The 21427-nt window shown below is 37.1% G+C and overlaps 1 protein-coding gene across 3 annotated transcripts in view; it reads right to left on the reverse strand.

Annotated features, from left to right (window-relative positions):
• Nucleotides 1-8092: 8092 nt before the first annotated feature.
• Nucleotides 8093-21427, reverse strand: part of SLC41A2 (solute carrier family 41 member 2) — a 57417-nt gene continuing 44082 nt past the window's right edge. For 2 of the 3 annotated variants that reach the window (XM_054212270.1, XM_054212260.1), the window contains 3 exons: nucleotides 21280-21411; nucleotides 20224-20372; nucleotides 8093-10057 (listed from right to left, as the gene is read on the reverse strand). In XM_054212270.1, coding sequence (XP_054068245.1) covers nucleotides 9872-10057; nucleotides 20224-20372; nucleotides 21280-21411 — 467 coding nt within the window. In that variant the 3' untranslated portion in view covers nucleotides 8093-9871. The remainder of the gene's footprint in view (nucleotides 10058-20223; nucleotides 20373-21279; nucleotides 21412-21427) is intronic. The other variant, XM_054212279.1, reaches the window with a different exon arrangement.

A 21427-nucleotide genomic window follows, 5' to 3' on the forward strand; every position in this document is an offset into this window, starting at 1 on the left:
ACAATGTACTTTGCTATTTTATCATTAAAATGTTACTGCTGTGTATGCAATTTTACGTGCAATATGTATCATTCCTACAGCAGATGCTTTTAAGCTTCCGTTTTTCACTTAGGAAAATTTCAAAAATTAAATCCACAACTGTTTGGTTTTTTTTACGAAAAAAGCCCTTGAAGTCAGCGGTGCAAGAATTAGAAGGAGGAACAGCAGAGTGCAATTCGGGTGAGAAATTAAGGCTGTATAACCGTGGAAAAGGAATGGGATGCAAAGTCTCAGTTTGGGGAAACTCCTTGTGAGATATTGAGAATTAAATTAGAGGAAAGAGTTCAAGAACAGAGTGAGGTGAGTCATCTTGCTTTGCTTATTCTAGCATGTTTCAGATTACCTGGCAAATCTTTGACAGAGCTATTGGAAGCAAAATAAAAACTATGGATGTCTCACATATAACATTATAACGTTAATGAGTATTTCCATGCTGGGAAATGTCGCCGGAGGAGAGTACATAAGCTTCACCCCAGTTCCTAAGCAAGGAGTTACACACTTAGTTTGCCTTATCTGGATTTCAGTCTTACTTTTCACAAGTGTAAAGATGTCAGATGGGAAGTGGGTGAACACTCCTGAAATAATAAACTGTTTTCAGGTTTAAGGCGTTTTGTGCTTGGTTTTGAACGGGAGAGGCTCCATGTAAAGCCCTTCAGAATAGCATGTCCTCCACACCTTAAACCAGGATAAGGCTGCAGTCAGCCTTTTGCTCCCGGGTGCTGTCATAGTCGCTGTGATAAGTGTTATTCTTAACTCCTCCTTTATTACCAAATTACCATTCAAAGTGAGCTTTTGAGGGGCGCGCAGATTTCCATCTGCAGACAGTGATGTTCGCTTTCCCTCTAGGAAGACATTTCAGTAGATGTATTCACCCAGGTGTGCTCCTGCTTCCGAGCAAAATAACGTGCTCTCATTTTTCCTTTGATCAAGCAAAAAGCCTCAGGATAATTAGCTGAAGAGATGATGCTGATAGCTAATGGTTTCCGTCTGCATCGGAGATCTTGCTGATGTGATCTGGATGTACGTCATGGCAGACGTGAACTGAATGCTGCTACACACTGCATCTCCAGAAGCTTCCCGCCTTGCTGGGGGATGCCAGACACTGGAGAAGAATCCAAAACCTGGGCATCCTACCTCCCCCCCCGTCACTCACAGCGGTTCATTTCTATCAAGTGACCATCAGTCTGCCACACAGAGCAATTGTGGCTCCCTGTTATTTTTTTGGCTCGAACTTGAAAAATCTTACATGATGACAAATTTGCTGTGGGTTGTTGACTAAGGATTCCGGGCCAGATCTCCCATTTCACAAGAGGAATTAAATCGGTATGAGGGTTATAACAAAGCTGGCTCTGCTCTACGGCCACTGTCACCCCCCCATAGCCCTGAGCGGCAAGCGCACAGACCCCCTCCTCACGCCACAGGCAAGCAGGGCGAGTTACTGAGCTCGCACAGCTGCACTTGCCACCGCAGCCCTCCTACTCCCGATCCTGAGGGTTCATGTTGGAAAAGGGACTCCAGATTACCAAGGGGCTTTCAGAGGCTGGTGTCAAACCGGAGACAGCTGCCCTCAGAGCACGCAGAGGATGCCTGGGTTGTGCCTAGTCCACAGGGCTGTAAGCCATACCCTCCTAAAAACAGGAGAAAAGGGGGGAAAAAAAAATGTCCTTCTCTTATGTGTGGTGGGAGATTTCTATACAGGTATGAACAAGACTAAAAGGATTACAAGAGATGGTCATTATCTAACAGGAGACTTGACCATGAATATATGTGAGGGATACGCACCACCGTGACATGATCGAGGTAGCAGGGTATCTGCAGGTATGCTGTGGCTCTGAAAAAAATCACATAACTAAAAATGAGCTTACTCTGAACACCCAAGTTCCGTAAGATGCCAGAAAACTGGGTGCAATGTTGTTAGAGTTGAATGAGAATCAACAATCGGAAAGGTGACCAGTTAGTTTTGTCCCACGAATACATGTTGTGAGAGGCTTCCTGTGGTCAGAGGACGTTTTTCTGCTTCTTGCAATGAGTGCTAAAAACGTTCAGGTTTGTTTCTTTTAATGCCAGTCTGAAAGCTATACATATTCCAGAGGTATGTATGCATTAATCAGTGCTTCAAGTGCAGCTTCTGTATCTATTAAACATTTATGTAATGCAATAATCTCAAGTCGGTAGGACTTTAAAATATTTACATGTTGTAATAAATGTTTAAAATGCAATTTTTGTAGCAAACAGCAGAACTGGACTTCCTTTGAACGGATGGACATTTCTACATCTTCCCGTGTCTCTAGTAGAATGTGAAAATATGGAGAATGTGGATTGCAGAGGTATCTGCACATTCCCATCCCCTAGGAAGTCAACAAGGTAAAGGAGAACCTAAACAGATGGTTGAGACACCTTGCGTGGGGCAGAGCGAAGGCCCACGGAGCAGAGGCTGGGTAGCTCACAAAATACCTTTGGATGGGTTAGAGGAACTCTTGCATGGACAATTTTTCTTTCCCAGTTTTCAGCCAAGTCTCACTGTGTACCAGCGACACAGTGGGTGTCTCGGTGACGGCTCTTCCAGCTATAGAGCTGAGGCGAAGAACCCTGCACAGCCAGTACCCCATATTCAGCACAGCGTCAATCCAACAGAGTGCCATGTTCTCTTTAATGCCAAGACTATACAGTCGGGTTTTGCTCAAAGCAAGGGATTTAGTTCTCTCCAAGGGGAGGATGTAGTTATAGCTCATGTCAGTCTCATGCACGGAGCACAAAACCAGACATAGTAGCTAACAGAGCCCGGTTTCATGCTCTTTGGCATGGCAACCTTACAGTGCTTTAAAAAAAGTCTTTTAAAAAAATGAATCGGCTTTCTAATGTGGGAATAGAGCAAAGGCCAGCTGGAAATGAAACCTAGGAATGAACGTGTCTTTTTGTATCTGAATTCAGAGCATTTTAGATCTTTCATTTTGCATAAATGACATGCAGGTTTTGTGAAGTTTTTTTTTTTTTTTCCAAAGGCCTTAACGTTTTCTGTTACAGAGGGGGACCACAGTTTCCATACATATCTGATAGACTTACACTACCATAGTACTTAGTGGCCTTAATGGATTGGCTCTGAAGAAGGAGCAATGGCAATCTCAAAGCATTAAGATCAAATGAATGAAACAGAGAGGAGTGAGGAAGAAATTGGACTCGATGATCTCAAAGGTCCTTTCCAACCATGAAGATTCTATGATTCTATGAAATTCTTTACTGTGAGGGTGGTGAGACACTGGAACAGGTTGCCCAGAGAAGCTGTGGATGCCCCATCCCTGGAAGTGTTCAAGGCCAGGCTGGGTGAGTCTTTGAGCAGCCTGGTCTAGTGGGAGGTGTCCCTGCCTATGGCAGGGGGTTGGAACTAGATGGTCTTTAAGGTCCCTTCCAACTCTAACCATTCTATGATCAGCCAGTCATCGTGTATTAGATAAATAAAGAGCTTACCTACATCTCCAGATCATCTACACTTTTGTCCACAAATTCAGATGATCTTGATACCTGAGCTGATTTCATTTACCTAATGTGGTCAAGCTTAACGAGCTAACTTCTATTTTGGAAATGCTCAAACTTCAGAGATACTCTTCTACTTTAAGTGACAGCTACCACCATTCATCTAGTTCCAACTAGAATTAGACATGTCTAAATTTTCCTATGTAATTAGTAAAAATTGGTTCAGTATTCAAAACAATTGAGATGAAGCACGTTCTAATGTTACTCCAGAATCTTGGATACTATAAGAAAATAAAATAAGAAAATAAAATAATCGGTTGTGTCAGCACAGGGAAGAACACCTGCTTCGGAAACAAACAGGAAAAAGCGGCCTTAGGATGATCTAAAGCTAACCATAGTATGAGAATTCATAGGAAAGCAGTGGGTGATTGCTTCCCAAGTACAGAACAAGTATTATTGCTCGTAATTTTTAGAAAACCATATAGAATGTCAAATTAATTAAAATGCTGTTCTACTGTAGATAGGATATGACAACAACCTCAGTAATCAAAACCAGGAGATGACATAAAATATTAATAAACAGGCAAAATCCTTTTTAGATCCTGTTCATAGTAAAATTTAGAATGTAAATCTGAGAACTTAGAGATAGTAAATCTCAAGGAACTATTCAGAAGTCAATTATTCCCAAAGATGTCTACCATATAATTCATTTGGGACCCTATTTCACTTGCAAAAAGCAGATTTAAAATTATTCAAGGAAAGCACTTCCTTGACCTCTCAAGACTTTTAGCAACTTTTGAAAAGGAAACAATCTCCCACATGAGCAAGTTGAAGAATGCTAAGTAAAGGCAGAAGCAAATTTCAAGTATAGTTTGAACTGAGAAATAAAAGCATAAATAGAGCATATGATCATAGAATCACAGAATGGCAGGGGTTGGAAGGGACCCCTGGAGATCATCTAGTCCAACCCCGCTGCCAGAGCAGGGTCACCTAGAGCAGGTTGCACAGGAACGCGTCCAGGCGGGTTTTGAATGTCTCCAGAGACGGAGACTCTACCACCTCTCTGGGCAGCCTGTTCCAGTGCTCTGCCACCCTCAAAGTAAAGAAGTTCCTCCTCATGTTTAGGTGGAACTTCCTATGCTCAAGTTTCTGCCCATTACCTCTTGTCCTATCGCTGGGCACCACCGAAAAGAGCCTGGCCCCATGTTCCTGACACCCACCCTTTAAGTATTTTTAAGTGTTGATAAGGTCCCGCCTCAACCGTCTTTTTTCCAGACTGAAGAGACCCAAATCCCTCAGCCTTTCCTCATAAGAGAGGTGTTCCAGTCCCCTCATCATCTTGGTAGCTCTCTGCTGCACCCTCTCCAGCAGTTCCCTGTCCCTCTTGAACCAGGGAGCCCAGAAGCCCAGAGCTAGCCTGCATATTAAATAAACAACTAGCAGGACTTGAAATCAAATTACATTTTTAGCTACAGAGAAAGTAAAGCCCATCCAGCCCTGCCAATGCTGAATGACTAAGGGGTGCACTGCTGCGCTTGGGTACCCACCCAGAACATGGTGATCTTGTATATTTACTAAACATGTTGGTTCTTATATTTAATCATGAATTATTCATGTTTTGTTAATACTAGATTCTCTAGAGTATCCATGCACAGCATGCATGATGATCAAATTTTCATTGAATTTAACAGACTTTCCTTTATGACTATCAGAAAGAGGCTTTAATGACAAAACACGCCTCTTTACTAGTTCTTCCTCCCCACCTCTATATATAGAAAGCTGATTTTTTAACTTTGAGTATGTATGGGTATGATATGAGTATGATAATCCAAAAGATAACTGAACAACAGACTGACTCGATTATGAATGGATTAGAGAACACAATTAGAAAAATATCACAGAAAACCTAGACAAAATTAAAAGAAAAATGCTAGTAAGAGACTTCCCATTGCTTCCAGTACCTTCAGTGCTGTTTTTGAACGTTGTCTTACTCTTTTTAAAGCAGGTTATAATTCAATTACCATATTCTATTGCCATTTTCTGCATCTCTAAAGAGACTATCTCCTTTGCAATAGCAATTTTACCATTATAATAATAACAAGGAATTTCAAACACTTCACTTCACAGAGTGCTTATACTACTGTTTCCCAATGTGTGTTCTGGGTTATTCTTGGACTTAAGAGAGCTTTTCGCGATGCTTAGAACTGAAGTGAAATAGCAAATCCATTAAAAAGATGATAGGCCTTATTTTGAGTCCTGATTCTGCAAACTATTCTGCATTTATAAAGCCTTAATCCTCATGCTGTTTTAATCTTTGTATGAGAAAAGTGTAATTTAGTTGGCAAATTGTAAAAAGAAGTGAAATTAATTTGCTGCTCGCTAGTTTCTCATCAGCATTCTAAAAGCCCTGGTGAAACTAATATATTAAACACGGGAGTGGAAGAGGATATTGCAAATTTAAACATCATAGATTAAGGCAAGATGTACAGTGATGTTATAAAACTCAAAATATTGATCTAAATACATTAAAAGAAGGATCCTCCCCTGTATCAAACAGCATAATAAAGCTGTGGAACTATCGTGGCTATACAATCACTCTTAAAATAAGCTGGAGTCATTCAACAACTCACTAGAAAGCAAAGATAATTTCAAAGCATTAGACAGAAAAAGAAAATAAAATGCCTATGATAGGAAATGATTCTGACTCCAAATTTTAAAGCTGCATTTAGTTGTAGTTCAACAAATGAGATTGTCCGCTTTCATGAATGCTCAAAGAACGATTGAGATGGTCACAAAATCCTTCAGAATGGCAAACAACACACATTTCAAATAACCTGCCCCTACTTCTATTTACCCTAGAGATATTGCTGAAGCAGAGGAAAAAAAGAGTAGACAGAATGGCCGTGCAAGAGCACTCCAACAGTTGCTCAGCATCAGGTTACAGATAGTAACTCATAAAGGCAAAGCAACTGGAGCTTCTGGCTGGTTTAGCTCATCAGCAGAATCAAAGTGATACAAGAAGCTGCAGGAGGACCTTTAAGATGACCTGCAACTTAAACAAGGTGAATGAGCCAATATGAGCGAGAGTCAAATTAAGAAAATGCTACATGCTGACACAAAAGCAAAAAGGTGTGAACCAGCCATAGCCCTAATTAGGCTAGAAATTATAAAGGAAGGTTTGAAAGAATCTTCTAGCAGGTGGAAGGGAGGAAAACACTTCATTAATTTTACTAGAGAGTCATCATTTTACCTGCAAGATTATAAAATGTGGCCGCTGTGATAACAAAAGGTAGAATAACATCTCAGGATGTCCCTTTCAATTGTATGCTTTGAGCAGTACAAAAAGCACACAATTTGTCTCTAGTAGAACTTTTGGTAGCATTTCTTACCCACACATACAGTGAAGTAATTGACTACTACTGGGATGACTTTAAAAAATCAAGTTGGTGGAATACTGTGGACAGGCTGACTTGACAAGAGTTGAAATTGGTTTAGGGACTACAGCTTTTGAGATTCTCTGGTATCCAAGTACTCTTTGGTGCCTTCTCCCATATTATCCTCATGGCCGGAATAATATTCCCCACGAACCTCGGTAGCAAGAACTTTTTACCTTCATAACACTAGGTAGCAGAGATAGCAAAGCCTATAAGTTTTTTAAATGCCCCTTCCAGATAGGAATCAAACCCCTTTCCACATCATAGATTATTTACTCCTTGCTCTTCCAGATGTCAAGGTTTTCTCTGCTTTATCAATGTCATACTTCTTTCCTCACTCAAACTCCTCTTTAACGACATCTTACTGAGTGGATTCTTTTTTTTTTCCTCACTTCCACCATTCCCCAAAGTATCTCTTTTTCCACCTCTTCCCCAACTCTTTTCAACACGAGTTATATTTTTCTTCCCTTCCTGAAAAACAAGTTTGGCTGTGCCTTTTTATTCTTTTCTCTGAATAGCTTCCTTCTGTTTGCTTCTGCCTCTCATAATGAATGCTGTGTGAAAGTCTGCACCTCTTTCTTTCCCATGATACGGATTTTGCTCTCTCAACTACGCAACGAACCTTCCCTGTCTTGAAGTACCAGATTTTCCCATTATACTTTTCCATCACTTATTTTTTCCATGCACAGATTATTCCAGTCTTTCAGCATATTCTCCTTTTTCAAATTTCACTGAATTTGTCCCATTTAATATTTCTTCCCCAATCCCGCAATTTAAACACCCCACCCATTTGCCATCAGACTGTACCAACAGTTGTTGCTTCTTTACTGTGAAAATATTTAACACACTAAGGATACTGTCATGACTAAATACTACAACGGCCTCACGCATCAGATCACACAGATAAGCACACCCGCCTCACCTAAGCACAGATCACAAGTATCTCAAGAAATTATACATTTAAGAATCTTGCAATTCATTTAAAAAGGACCTTAAAATCCAGTAACTCTTATGAGAAAAGTGCTTGAAATGGCAGCTTAGTTTAGTTCATTCAGATGGCAATTCTGTCAGAATAAAAAAATTGCATCTACATCTGCACCAAAAATAACCATTATTGAAAAAGAAATTAAAAAAGGAGTTACATCTAGTCCATTTAAAACAATTTAATAGGGGTATTTCCCGCAATGCTACATACAAGAAACTATTTTAAATAACATTAATACAAACTAAGAAAAGTCAAAGAACCCGAAGTTAGAAAGATTTTATCTTTCTCTCACATAATAAAAGACATAATACATATGTTCATTCAAGCAACTATATTATCATAACTGTAAGAAAAAGCTTAAATAAAAGCATTTAAATGAGGGAGCTAAAAGTCAGGCATCTAAATCCAAGTGTAGGCACTGAATAGCTGGTTTGATTTTCAGAATTGCAAACCGACCGACACCTATAGAAGTTCCATTAACACTTATCCACATAATTTAATTCATCTGAGTAGGTCCATCAAATTACAAGGGAGGATTTATATGCATAGATCACATGACTAATGTTTACAGGATTACAACATATGCTGATATATGGGTTTAGTTGTCTAATTTAAGTCTCAAAATTTAAAACTTTCAATCACAACATTTAAAATATGAGCTGTTCATTTAATTACGCATTTAGGATATATGCTATAGTCTTTAAAAACATATGCTGTGAGGAACTCCCACTAGATTTTAAAGCAGAGCGACTAGTACCTTTCTTCAACGTAGCAACCAGAGTCCTCATGATCACTGTATTATTTGAAATATTGAGGTATACAAATAAGAGAAATCACTCAGAAGCAGTCACCTTCCTTATTGAGCATGTTACTTCCACAGTCTGAAAGCAGAAATCCTGTTAGCAGAGAGTTCTGCTTAGAAATGGATGACATAGATAGCTCTGGAATTTTTGAAGTTTATGTAATTTCCTAAGTGCCTAAAAAAGAAACATAATTTTTTATACCCCAAGCTTTAATCAGGGATCAGTATTTACATTTTAATCAACACCTTTAAATACTTCATTAAAATCAGGATATTGGCCATCACAACACCATTAATATCAGTTAGTTAAACATCTTCTCAGTTGCTAAATGAAAATACACTTTCCAACACAAGGACTTTTAATCATTCATCCATTATTATTGATCAGGTCAGTGACACATTATTTGTCTTTACTATGCTCTTGTTCTAATAAATCACAACAGCAAAATAATTAGGTTGCTCTTTTTAGCACGAAGTGCTTTTCAAATTTCTAATTTTATAAATGCTGATGGTCACATTAGTATACATGAAATAAAGTGACAGAATGTTTAGACAACCAGGGTTCAAATCACCATAACAGTTATTATTAATATCAAGCCGGCAATGGTCAGAGTGCTACAGCACTGAAATTGCAAGATAAGAACATATCACCAACTAATCAGGTAATGTCTATGCAACTGAATTCATCTGAGGTCTTCTAACCACTTCTGTGGTAAGATGAAAATATATACCCACTTTGTTCCCAGGAGGGAAAGACAAGGCAAGCCACTGAGATTGGGTCTTACCCTCTTCATCACCACTGAATGAGCAATTAGAGACTGTTCTGGTTTGCAATACAGGTAAGAAACTGTTCTTTTAAAAGACCAGATCTTTTCAAAATTTAAAACTTGGTGAAGGATTGATCTTCATTGAGTCTACTCAGACGTTTTCAACTAGCAGCAATCCACCTTGGTTTCAGAGTAAAGGTCTCAAGTATCCTAGTTCCATCCTGTTTTTTAAAAAACAAACCAAATTCAAATCATTAAGGCTGTGTCAACTTGATTTACTTTTACCAAATGGAACGGTCACTTTAAGGACCTTCAAGTGGAACAATTGGTCTTGTCAATTTTCCAGGAAAAGTCATTGCATCCATCGGAATAATTAGTCTCCAACATCACCATCTCTGTCACCTATGAGCCACAGAAAATGAAAGCCTATAGCTAATAAGGCAGTTCCAAGCAGATCTCCCAGTGCAGTAAGATAAGGGATAGAAAAACTGTCAGGATCTTTTCCTTTTTTCCAGAAGTGGTGCACCATCCAGTCAGCAATCCATAACAGAGTAAACACCTACGGAACATCAAATAAACAAAATCTGTATTATTATCACTTAAGTTATATTGAAAGGAAGTCAACAGCCAACATTATTGTCTCCTTAGTACTTAGCACTGTTGTATACAACTGCTTTTGAAAATTATTTTCTAAAAACAGTGTTTTTGAAACACCCCCCACAACTAGAGACAGGGACACTTAGACAACTTCTCCGAGTCAAACACACGCACAGTTAGAAACAACATACTAAATCATTGACAGCATTCTTCACCGAGTCTATGATTGAAGATTTCTGAAAATAGAAAGAAAAAGCAAAAATTCCAACGCAACATGCGACTGCGCTTCTCCCACAAGACAACATTCTGTACAGCGAGAGCATAAGTGGGGTTTTGAGATCATTCAGGACCAAGTGATGTTGCCCCTGATGAAAACACCCAACACAGGCATAACTCTTGTTCCCACAGGTCTAGAACTGAGCTGAAACCAGATGTGATATAAAGAATAACTGGTCAGATTAAGAACAGTTTCATCTGGATTGTATGAACTGCAAAAAATGGCCTAGAAGCTACTTTTATGCATGAAATACCAGCTTCAGCCCTTCCGTAGTAAGGCACACCTGCAATATATATTATGAAATTGTCACTCCAGGCTGAGTTTATCCCATAGTAAAAGATTTCATTCCCAACTGTGACTGTCTGAACATTCGAGAGGTTTGATCTTAATACCAAAGTTATGCATAATCATTAATCCAGTTTTAGAAAAGAATTCTTTTAATGTTGCACAGCTGTATGATAAGAGATTCTGGTTCAGTGGAATCATGTGGTGTGGCACGGCATGAGATGAATGGAGAAAAGACCGCTAACTGAGCTTCCACTTCTTTTTTGTCTCTTCTAAGGAGCTGCTTAAGATGAAATAAACACCATATTTTATGTATTTTTAGTTAATTAGATCTTTATGAAGGTTAAACTTGAGACGGTTACTACCATAATTCATTTTTAAAAAGTCTACTATGTACATTGAAAAGAATATGCAGTATCAAAAGTAGTAAAAGGTACAAAATTTGTATTTTGTTTAGTAAATAATCAATTACTGGTATCAAAAGCATCTTCATAAATGTATGCACGCATTTATGAAATACTGATAAGATGGTTGCAGGACACTCCTCCACAATGCCAAGCATAACAAAATGAATGTCATATGAAAAAATGTTGAAAAAACGTTGAAAAAGTTTCTCAATTCATCTTTGCTTTGCAAAAGTGTATGTTAAAACACAAGCCTGAATTTCTAATTAAAAAAAAAAAAAAAGAAAGAAAGGGAGGAGTATTTGCTTAATGAAAAATGCATGGCTTATTTATATAAACATATCTTCTGAAAAGGGAACTCTGTAGTCTAAGCTAATTATGCAAGTCCTAGGTGTGCTGACTGGAATCCAAACAAATATATTTGAAACAGATGTTTTCTTTGGAAGACTATCAGATTCTTTGAGTCAGCTCCTTCTTCTAACAGAGACAAAAAGAGGCCTGTTTATAAAAGATACTGTACATTAACATCTCCTACAGGATGTGCACAGAAGACTCTGCAGTGCCCCACATCAACAATGGTTATGCATGTTCTATTAGAAGATAAGCGCATTCACTCCAAGAATAATTTATAATGCATTTATATGACAACCAATTAGACATAGCATATACAGTTCAATTTAAATGACAGTATGCACTTTTGGCTTTTAAAAGTCATGACACGAAAACCTTCAATTTGTCTATATATTTTCCACCTTAAAATAACTGACTTAAACTATTGTGAAAAATGGGTAGTTTGGAAATTAAGTTTTGTGAACCTTCTCATATTAACTTACAGGTGCATAACAGAAATTATAACAAACTCGGCTTCTCTAAGTAATAAGCAAAAAGTTATAGCATATTATATAAAACTGATGCTTTTGAAAGTATATGATGGCAGTTGGGACATCTGGGCTTGCGGAATGAGACTGCAGTTCTCCAGCCTGCGTTTTGGTGAAGGAATAATGCTGTCATCATGCATTTGCATGACTGGAAACTCACTAACATTTAAGAATTATAGAGATCAGTCTTTGGAAATGATTACGTATTTCGCCACTGTAGTCGGTGTTGCAAGATCAACACAAATTAAATCTTTAATGAGATTTTACTTCTTATCAATGTTAAAGGGGGGGAACCAAAGTCATCAATCAACTGTTATTTTTGAAAAAAAATAAGCAAAAGCCCTACTACGAGTTTGCTGATTTTTGAAAGTAAGACAGTCCCTGCATTTAAAGTGCTAAGAAAAGTCACTCACAAAGATCTGTCAGAGGTAAAAAGAAGAGAAAAATCATACAAAAAGACATTACAAGGCTTGTTACTTTAAGTGGCACAACACTTCACATTTTCTGGGATTTATCAGTGACCTATACTTATTTCAGCAAAATCACACAGATGGCACAGCAGAACAAATACTGTGTACTTCTACTCTGCACTCATGCTATGAAGAAGAAAGCCTTCATACTTCAAATTGAAAACCAGCTGGTTTTGAGGGAAAAAATAAAGGGATCAACATTACAGAAAAGCCTAATAAGACAGTACAAAAATGATCTGTTTAGCATGAAATACAGAGGAAGAGAACAATGAAGTGGTTTTTTTGAAAAAAAGAGATGAGGAGTAGTAGCATTATGAAACAGAGCCCTAGGAATTCTTCCAGACTGAAGAATTAAATAACCCTGAGGTTTAAAAAGGTAAAAAATAACTAAATATCTATATACATAAAAAGGTCTATCTAAAAAAAGGGAGACACTTTCTGTTCGCTGATGAAAAAAAAGAAAAGGCGAGAGCAAGGATTGCAAAAATACAGGCAACATTCCAAATCTTTTGATATTTTAAAAGGAAGGTCATGCTGAGTTATTACTCTTCTGGAAAAAAATACGATCAAAATTGAGGAAAATGAAACTAAAGACATCATCAGTTTTAAACCAAGAAAATATGAAATAAGTATCCCAATAATGACTGATATTTTCCATTTATCGATGTGCATTTGTAAAAAGACTTATCAGTCGCATTGTCAAAAAAGGTCTTCAGAAGACTAAAGAAGCAGAATATAGCAATAAGAATGAGAGGGAGGGAGGGAGGAAAGGGAAGAGCAAGAGTGAAATCTTTATCAAACCCTAATGATGAAGAATCTGAAAATAAGGAGTATAAGTACATATATTATTTTGTACAACAAAGGACAGAAATAGAGTAATTCTCGATATTTAACTTTCGGATTCCAATTATGAATATCAGACTGAAACTGAAATTGAATGTGAATGCTGAAGTAACAGTGAGCCTCACTATTTAAAGCTCAAATCTTATGATTGCAAGACTAGAAATGAGAACTTTATACACTACAAAGCAGGTTTTTTCCTTTGTTATTGGGCACAAAATTTGCTTTCATTCTTTGCAGGTCTTTAGATACAAATAACAAGTTTAGCTAAAGAAAAGTTATTTTTGGTCTTTTGCATGGAGTAAGGACCCCTACAAGCTATGCACATTTTTTCATGTAATTAGTTTCTCATGATTTCTGCAATGGAAAAAGAATGAAACTCTATTATTTAAAATAAAAATACACAACTGCCTCCAAACATTCTTAATACTGTCTAAGCTTCCTGTAGCCTAATTGATACATTGCAGGATGCTATAATATTTTTATTGTTGCTTTCATCTGGGATGACCATATTTCATCAGTGAATGTATGTCAAATTTACAGTGATAAAAGGTATAACATTCAAATGCATAGTATCTGTAAAACAGCTTTGACTCTTTGTTTATATTAGTTTATGCATTGGTTGCTGTAATTAGTGAATTCCAACATCGGTCTGGCATGAGAAAGTTTAGGTTATATATTTACATTTGGTTTTGCACACAGGCGTTATCAAAATTCTACTATAAGTTTAGTATGTAGAACGAAGTCCTTTTAGCAGTTTATTTAGCATGCCTTAGATGGACAGAATATTCAGCATGTTACTGGTACTGCTGATTCACCTTAAACTGTTTCCATGCAAATGAGCATTACAGAATAGTTTAATTCTGTTACTTTAGACAGGAAACACAGATGCAAATAAACTGTGGTAACCTCTTTTCAAATGCATTTTAATTTTGCTTTACCCTCAAACTTAAATTGACTCAAAATTCACCTATAACGTAACCATGACAAGATCTCATAATTACTGCATAAGCACTCTTATAAATCCATGAAATTCAAAGGTAAGTTCATTTTTTTTAAAACTATGAGTGAAAAAGCCAAGTATCTCTAAAACCTACTATGTCCTGTCTCTGACATCTTTCTCCCCAGATTTATGGTTTAGGTCTTCTCATGGTTTTGACCTGCCATTAAGTTAATTTTTAAATTATATATCACATTTCTCAGATATTAAATGGCTTTTGATGTCTTCATGTGAAACCAAGTGGTAACTGTAAAGCACTCATAATTGATCTACAGTGAACTTACTTGCTGAATTTCCATTGTCTACAGCTAGAATCCTGTAGTCAGTGAAGTCCCAGAGTAGGGTCTACACATGTGTTTCAAGAGAAATTTTTTTCCACTGTCTTCTCAAGTAGCGTATCTGGTGCGCGTCATGTCCAGGGGAAATAAGTCACTATTTTCTCCACACATACAGAGATTTCTTTCAATGTCTGGCTGCAAAGAAACCACTGAACATCACGTTTTTTTCTTCCTGTTGTAGTTCGTGTTGTAGCTAAATGGTATGTAGCTACACTATGGTATCCAGGTACCCAGACACAGCATACATTTACGTAAGACTAAAACCTCATCTACATAAAAAAGAAGACACCATTTTAACTGAAGCTGTTTCTAAATCAGTTTGATTATATTGATGTAATTTTGCGGGAACTTTTTTTTTTATTCCACAGTCTGAATCCAAATTCCTCGTTCTGTCCTTTTGATTTCTTTGTGGCTTTGCCAGACACCCTGGTTTGACCAAGACATTCCTAATTTCAGGCTGTTTGTCATCTGTCTGAATGAGGAGTGCAACCCAGACCATTAAGCATTCAGGTATGCTCAACCTGCACTAGCTGTAGCACAAGTCAGTGTGTCATGCTACGTACATAAGCACCTTGAGCTCTGCCTTCTGGCAGCAAAAATTATATATTCCTGCTAATGACTTGGTAGGAGCTGGGCTTCCACCACAGACACCAACACGCCTGGAAGTGAAGAGTAGGCAGTACCCACATTTAGATTCCAATGAATCCAGCAAGTCTGCTTCTCATGTTGCAATGAGAAAGCACTGAACGTGCGCAACTGTCCAGGTTTGGACCTTAGTTTCCGTATTTCCTTGAATCATATGGTCTCTCTAGCAGCTATATGCTCTACATTTCAGAAGTAACCTTTCCTATCAGAAAAATCAGTATTTAAAAGGCATCAACATTTTCTCTACAAACACAATCTTCCTTATTTCTCTATAATGTACAGTATACCCCATGATCTATTTTTCCACATGGAAGAGGCCCATGCCATCATTGGAATCCTCACACTAGTAAGAAATCCATGACATTTTTGATGTGAGCAGGAAGTCATTATGAGCACTGCTGAATTCTTGGTTTTCTATTGCCCCAAACAGCCCTGAAGCACTGCAAAAAGTTACTTCACAGCAGTAGACACCTGACCTTCATGGGATAAGAAGGACTGCATTTTGGAATTACTTATTTGCTTGGTAATAGCTCTGGGAATCTACTATTGTTTGTTTATTCCCCGAGTCTTTAACATAACTGTGTGCTCAGATTTGGTTAGGAGGTGTGAAAATTCCTTAGAGGGCGTTTTACTGGCTCAGTGAGAACATGCAGAACAGAGGCCGCCTTTGAAAGCTCAGAGCCCCGCGCCAGGACTGATGGCTTCGCAGTCCCAGTGCTGCTCTCATTCTACTGCTGGTTGACAAGACAGAGGATGAAACTTTGTTCGGCGCCTAGCCTCACACAGTTAAAAAATACTTGGGCCTTTGTGAGGTATAAGAGGAGAACTAGTTTTCAATAAATATATTCTCTGTTGGTCAAACGTTAGATTGTAACTACATGTAGCAGTTACTGGTATGTGCTCATGTGTGACTTGGTTTTGTAAAATTTTCACGAAAAGAGTATTCCTCTTAAATAGAGGATACTCACCAAATCCAAAACACATTTAAAATCAATATACTGGTTTTCAATAATGCACATTGGCTTGCCCAGATAATGCACGCTGCATTATGTGGAGTACCCTACATACTTACAGGGTATACCTACCTCATAATCTATTTTTTTTTGTATTTTCCTCTGACACTACCATTCATAAACACAGAACTGACTCTTCACTACAGAGCTAATTCAGACCTTTTGAGCTCGAACCTAAAAGTTCTAGATGAATGCACATTAACACAAATATTTGTGCAGTTTTCCCTACCTTTACGAAAATATCATTGTGGCATCCTAGCCCCACTAAAGTCAAAAGGAGCATAGCCTTGCATTTCAGTAGAACCAATTTATAAATTTAATTGAAGAACATTTCAAGAATATGTATTTATTTAAAGAAAAGAAACAACTGAAAATTAAAATAAAAGAAAATAAAATACTTTCTGGGTTTTCTTAAGTCTAGAAACCCAGAACTGTTTTGTTCAGAGAGAATCAGGGAGAATGCAGATCATAATACTGGCTACTCATATTATTTAAAATATCTTAATTTAATGATTTTTAGAAACAACTACCTATTCAGTGAAACTGTACTTTGTTTTACTACATAGTGTATTTTTGGTCAATAATAACTAAAACATACTGTTGCTAATGTACATCATGCCATATTAATTACTTATTTCCCATACATATTTCAATTAAATGACATGCTGGGGAAAGAATATCTAAGAACAGGTGGGAAGAAGAGAGCAAAGAAGCTGGTAGGCATGGGTGGTGAAAAAACAAAAATTAAACTATGAAAGTATCAGAACTGGATGAAAATGAAATTAACTTTGTGATTGGAACTTCAGTAATACTGTATAGAGCTTGCAATGCAAATAAATTCTGCTTTATCACTTTGGGAAGAAGAATATTGAAGTTTACAGGCAATCTAAAAGTCTTGTTAAAATGCCAAATAGAATTCATATATGTGTTACAAATTTACTGTAGATATAATGTGCAATAGCATAAACTGACAGAAGAAGAGAGAAATATAAAAGTCATAATTAATTTTTTTTGTGTTAATATTTCCTTGATTTTTTTTCAGCTTACTATAACATTCCAGCTCTACTTTTGTCATTTCCCTAATCCCTTCCCCTCCATTTTAAACAAACACAAAGCTGGACAATCAGAGATAATAAACAGATCCTGAAGTTAATTAACAATCTATTTCAGTCCACTGTAAAATATGTCATTAAATAATTTAACATCTTAAAATAGTCACTTGAATTTTAAAGATAGAAAATTCGCTTTGTTGCTGTTGTTGTTTTTTAATTTAGCATTAATTTTTTAACATAGTGGGAAAAAATGTAAATAGGTGGTATATTGCCATAATCATCATTCAGTTACCCTTTCTGCTCCCCAGTGCAATATAAGTAAGGAACTGGAAAGGGCAAAGTAGTGATACCACACCTCCTCAAACACAGGACTGACCATAATTAACTCTCACCTTTGGGAATCACTATGTTCTATTAAAGTATCATCTACCACCTCAAACATAAAAGATACAGCCTGCAAGCAAGCTTGTAACTTTTGACATCCATTTTCATATGCCTTCCATGCAAATTGAAAATAAATGCAAAGTCCAATATATTATTAAAAAGGCCTGGAATGCAAATCTCTTACTGCTCAAAAGACTGACAATGGATTTGTTTTGTTGATAATTGAAATTACAATAATTAGCTCTGTAGTTTTACAGCAGAGCTGGAAGAGCTCTCATTGGGAGAGATTTAAAAGAATTCTGGGAAAATGAGATCAGCAGATGTTGGCTTATGCCAAAAGAAATGGCAGCTTGAAACCTGTTCTTTACTATATCCAGGTGCATAGATGATGTCACTGAAAAACGGGAAGAGGAATGAGTGCAAATATTTAAGTGTTTTCCTTGAGAAATGAGAAACTTAAAAGCATACAACTGCAGCAGGGAAGTGCTTCCGACCAACAGGTAAATAAAATATGTTCAAGATTTAAGGGTTAAAGCAAGAATCATCGCTCCGAAAAATTTAAATCTGCTCTAATTAGAGGTATGCAAAACTTGAATAATCACTACTAGAAAAATGCCAGAATAATTAAAATGTGGAAAAGAAACTCTTAAATATTTTCAGAAGGTGTTAAAAAATGTGGGGTTCCAAATTGTAAATCTGTCAAGATCCATAAGAAGTTACAGTGTGCAATACTGTTACTCAGTTTCAAAGTAAATACATCTCAAACTGCCTGTTATGGCTAAAGACAGAAGATAAAGAGGAAAAGATCATCTATAAAAGGAAGTGGGGGGGAAAAGAAAAACAGCTATATGTCTGCTTTATAGGTGAAAAATCAAGAAAACCAGGTGTGGTTTTATGGACTGCAATGGAGATGCATGATTGCAAAACTGAATACTCTAATCGGACCTCGATTTTTATAAATTCAACTTTACACATGTATTTGTGCCAATGCTGGGTCTGAATTACTGTGTGATCTGAAAGTCCTGCCCTAATGCCTTGACTTGGTTTTCAGCTGAACTTCTGCCTTGCTCATGTCTTATCCTATCCTTTGCTGCTGAAGAAAAGGTTTGTATCCCTGAACATATTACGATTGCAGTTCTGTGAGTAGGAGGACTGTATGGATTTCACATGGATTTATGAATTCAGGTTGATTCCCATGTGAAATCTCTGAAGTCTAATAAAGGCTGAAATCACACTGAAGTCCCACCTTTAGCAGCGGCATTAACAGGGACTCTTTCCCCACCTATTTTTGTTAAGCTTATAGGAACTTAGTATCACTGAGAGAGCCGAGACTTAGAAAAACTTGACTGAAATGGGCCAAAGGATTCAAAAGTTATTAGAAAGGAAAGAGTGAAGGAACAGCACCATTTCCTTAGGAAAATACATTATAAAACAAGTGATAAGGCTGGAAACTAGGAATATCATGTAATAGGAAAATGAAGAGTAATTTATAACTTTTAGTATGACATTCTCACTCGCAAAGGTCGGAATGTTACCAGTTATATTCTACCTAAAAAGTATAGAATTTGCATATGAAATTAAAATAGTTTTCAAAATCTATTTTTATTGAAATAGCAGTGTGATAAACAGAAAGATAATTCAGAACATTAAAAATTATAAATTTTTGCTGAGGATTGACTGATGATAGTTGTTTGTATTTTAAAACCTAATCGGTTGCATCTTTAGAAGCAGGACATGTATGTAACTTACAGATATTTCAACTGTATTTTTATTGTGTAACATGAACGGTCAATTTTTGGTTTTAAGGCATGATGAAACATTATAGTCAATTCAGCCAGGTTTTAGCTAAAAATTGGCGTGGATTTAATAAAAACATTTCCTTTTGTATTACTGATTTCTCCAAGAAAAATTATTTCATCTTCAGAAACTGCTATTTCAAAAAGCATCTTTCAAGAACTGCCCTTGCTGTGTGTGAACAGGCCACTAGGTAAGACCAGCCAAAATAACGTAACGATGTTTGACAATTAATGCAATTACAATTTCTTGTACAGTGATCAGACTAATTTTGACTTTAATAAATATCAAGAATGCACTATGCAAGCCATAACATTCTCATCTACTGCATATTTGACTATATTAACTAAAACGGTAATGTGAACCACTTTAGGAGATTTCTTTGAGAGTTTTCCTTGATGTATTCATTATTCATAAAGATACTTTTCCTTCTCCCCTTCTCCCCTCTAGTTGATTAAAATGATAGGGGTTTTAGATGCAATGGTTCCAAGAAGCACGTGAAAGAGAAAGCACAGGATGCATGACTGGGAAATAACGCAGTCAAGTGTCTTCTGAAAAGCACTCACAATATACACCTGTGTAAGCTGTATCCATGTGGAGATAATTAGTTACTTCAAAACTGTTCGGAAAGCCAGTATTAACATATACCTTCTTGTATTATTCATGAGATTTCAGAAATCAGATAAAACATTATTCTTTTAAAGAATTTGATTTTATACGAGCATTTTCAAGTTGTACTTATTCTTACCTGTAGCAGAGCTGCAAACAAATATACTGCTATAAAGATAGGAGTTAAAGAAGTGTGGCCGCTTTTCATTAAGTGGATAGTGTACAAGAAAATCAGGTGTCCAGGAATCACCAAAAGAAGCAGAACTTGGGCTGATTTGTTATTTACTCCTACAGTAAAAAAAATCCAAAATTCAGTTTAGCTCTTCAATTACTGTATCAGATTTTTATTAATTATAATACAAAAAGCAGTTTTGGAATTCCACAGCATTGACTATTGTGGAACAGCAGGCATTATTTTCTGCTAAAAGACTCCTTTCACAGAGGTGGAAAAAGCCACCTCTATTGTCTTCCAGAAGAGGGTGCAACCTGTCTGCTTTCATTCTCTACTATCTAATACCATCTACTTTTTTGGAGCTGCAGTGACCTCCTAAAGCCTTTCTAGGAAAGAGGATGTTTTGGACACCGTATTCAAGACATCCTCAAAAGTACCTTATATTTCTAAAAAGTAATCCCACATTTACCATCTTCTCATCTGTTCCAATTAATTTCATAAAATGCAAGTGTAATACATGCTGTTGACACATCACATTTCACCACAGTTACTACATTATTAGGAAAGGGGACAATACAGGGGAGGAATAAGCTGTGAAGCAAGAATCTAGAAAGAAAATGGCAAATGGGAAATGGAATGCAGGGACTTGGCTTAGTAAGAATGTTAGATATAAAGTTTGGTTCTAACAGGACATTGGTTTGAACTTCAGGAGTTAAATGAGAAAGGTTAGGAGCAGGTAAACAAGCTAAGGAAAGATGAAGGTTGAAATCCTTCGGAGTGCATATCATAGGGTCCTATCTTCGACCCTTGCCAGGGTTACACCTTTCCCTGTGTTCCTCTCCGCCCATCACCTCCTGCAGGGAGTTCCTTGTGATGCTCACAGGCAAACCCACTGCTGCCTTTGAACTGCATACAACAAGTTCAGTTTGCTGCCATTTCACACTGGGAGCACAGTCTGGCATACAGGGGGAAAAAGAGGAGACATGAGACAGTAGTTTTAACAATTAACTGACTAATACATACCTGTACCATAATAGGTTCTGCATGGATAATAGCAACCTTTGGCTTCTTCTGGCAGTTCTCCAGGAATGCTATGTAAATGGAGGTAGGTAGAAATTCTGCTAGCTTGAATAGCTACTAGATTACCACCAATACCTGAAATAAAAAAGGA

The sequence above is a fragment of the Rissa tridactyla genome, chromosome 1 (assembly GCF_028500815.1).
Source record: "Rissa tridactyla isolate bRisTri1 chromosome 1, bRisTri1.patW.cur.20221130, whole genome shotgun sequence".
Classification (NCBI taxonomy): Eukaryota; Metazoa; Chordata; class Aves; order Charadriiformes; family Laridae; genus Rissa; species Rissa tridactyla.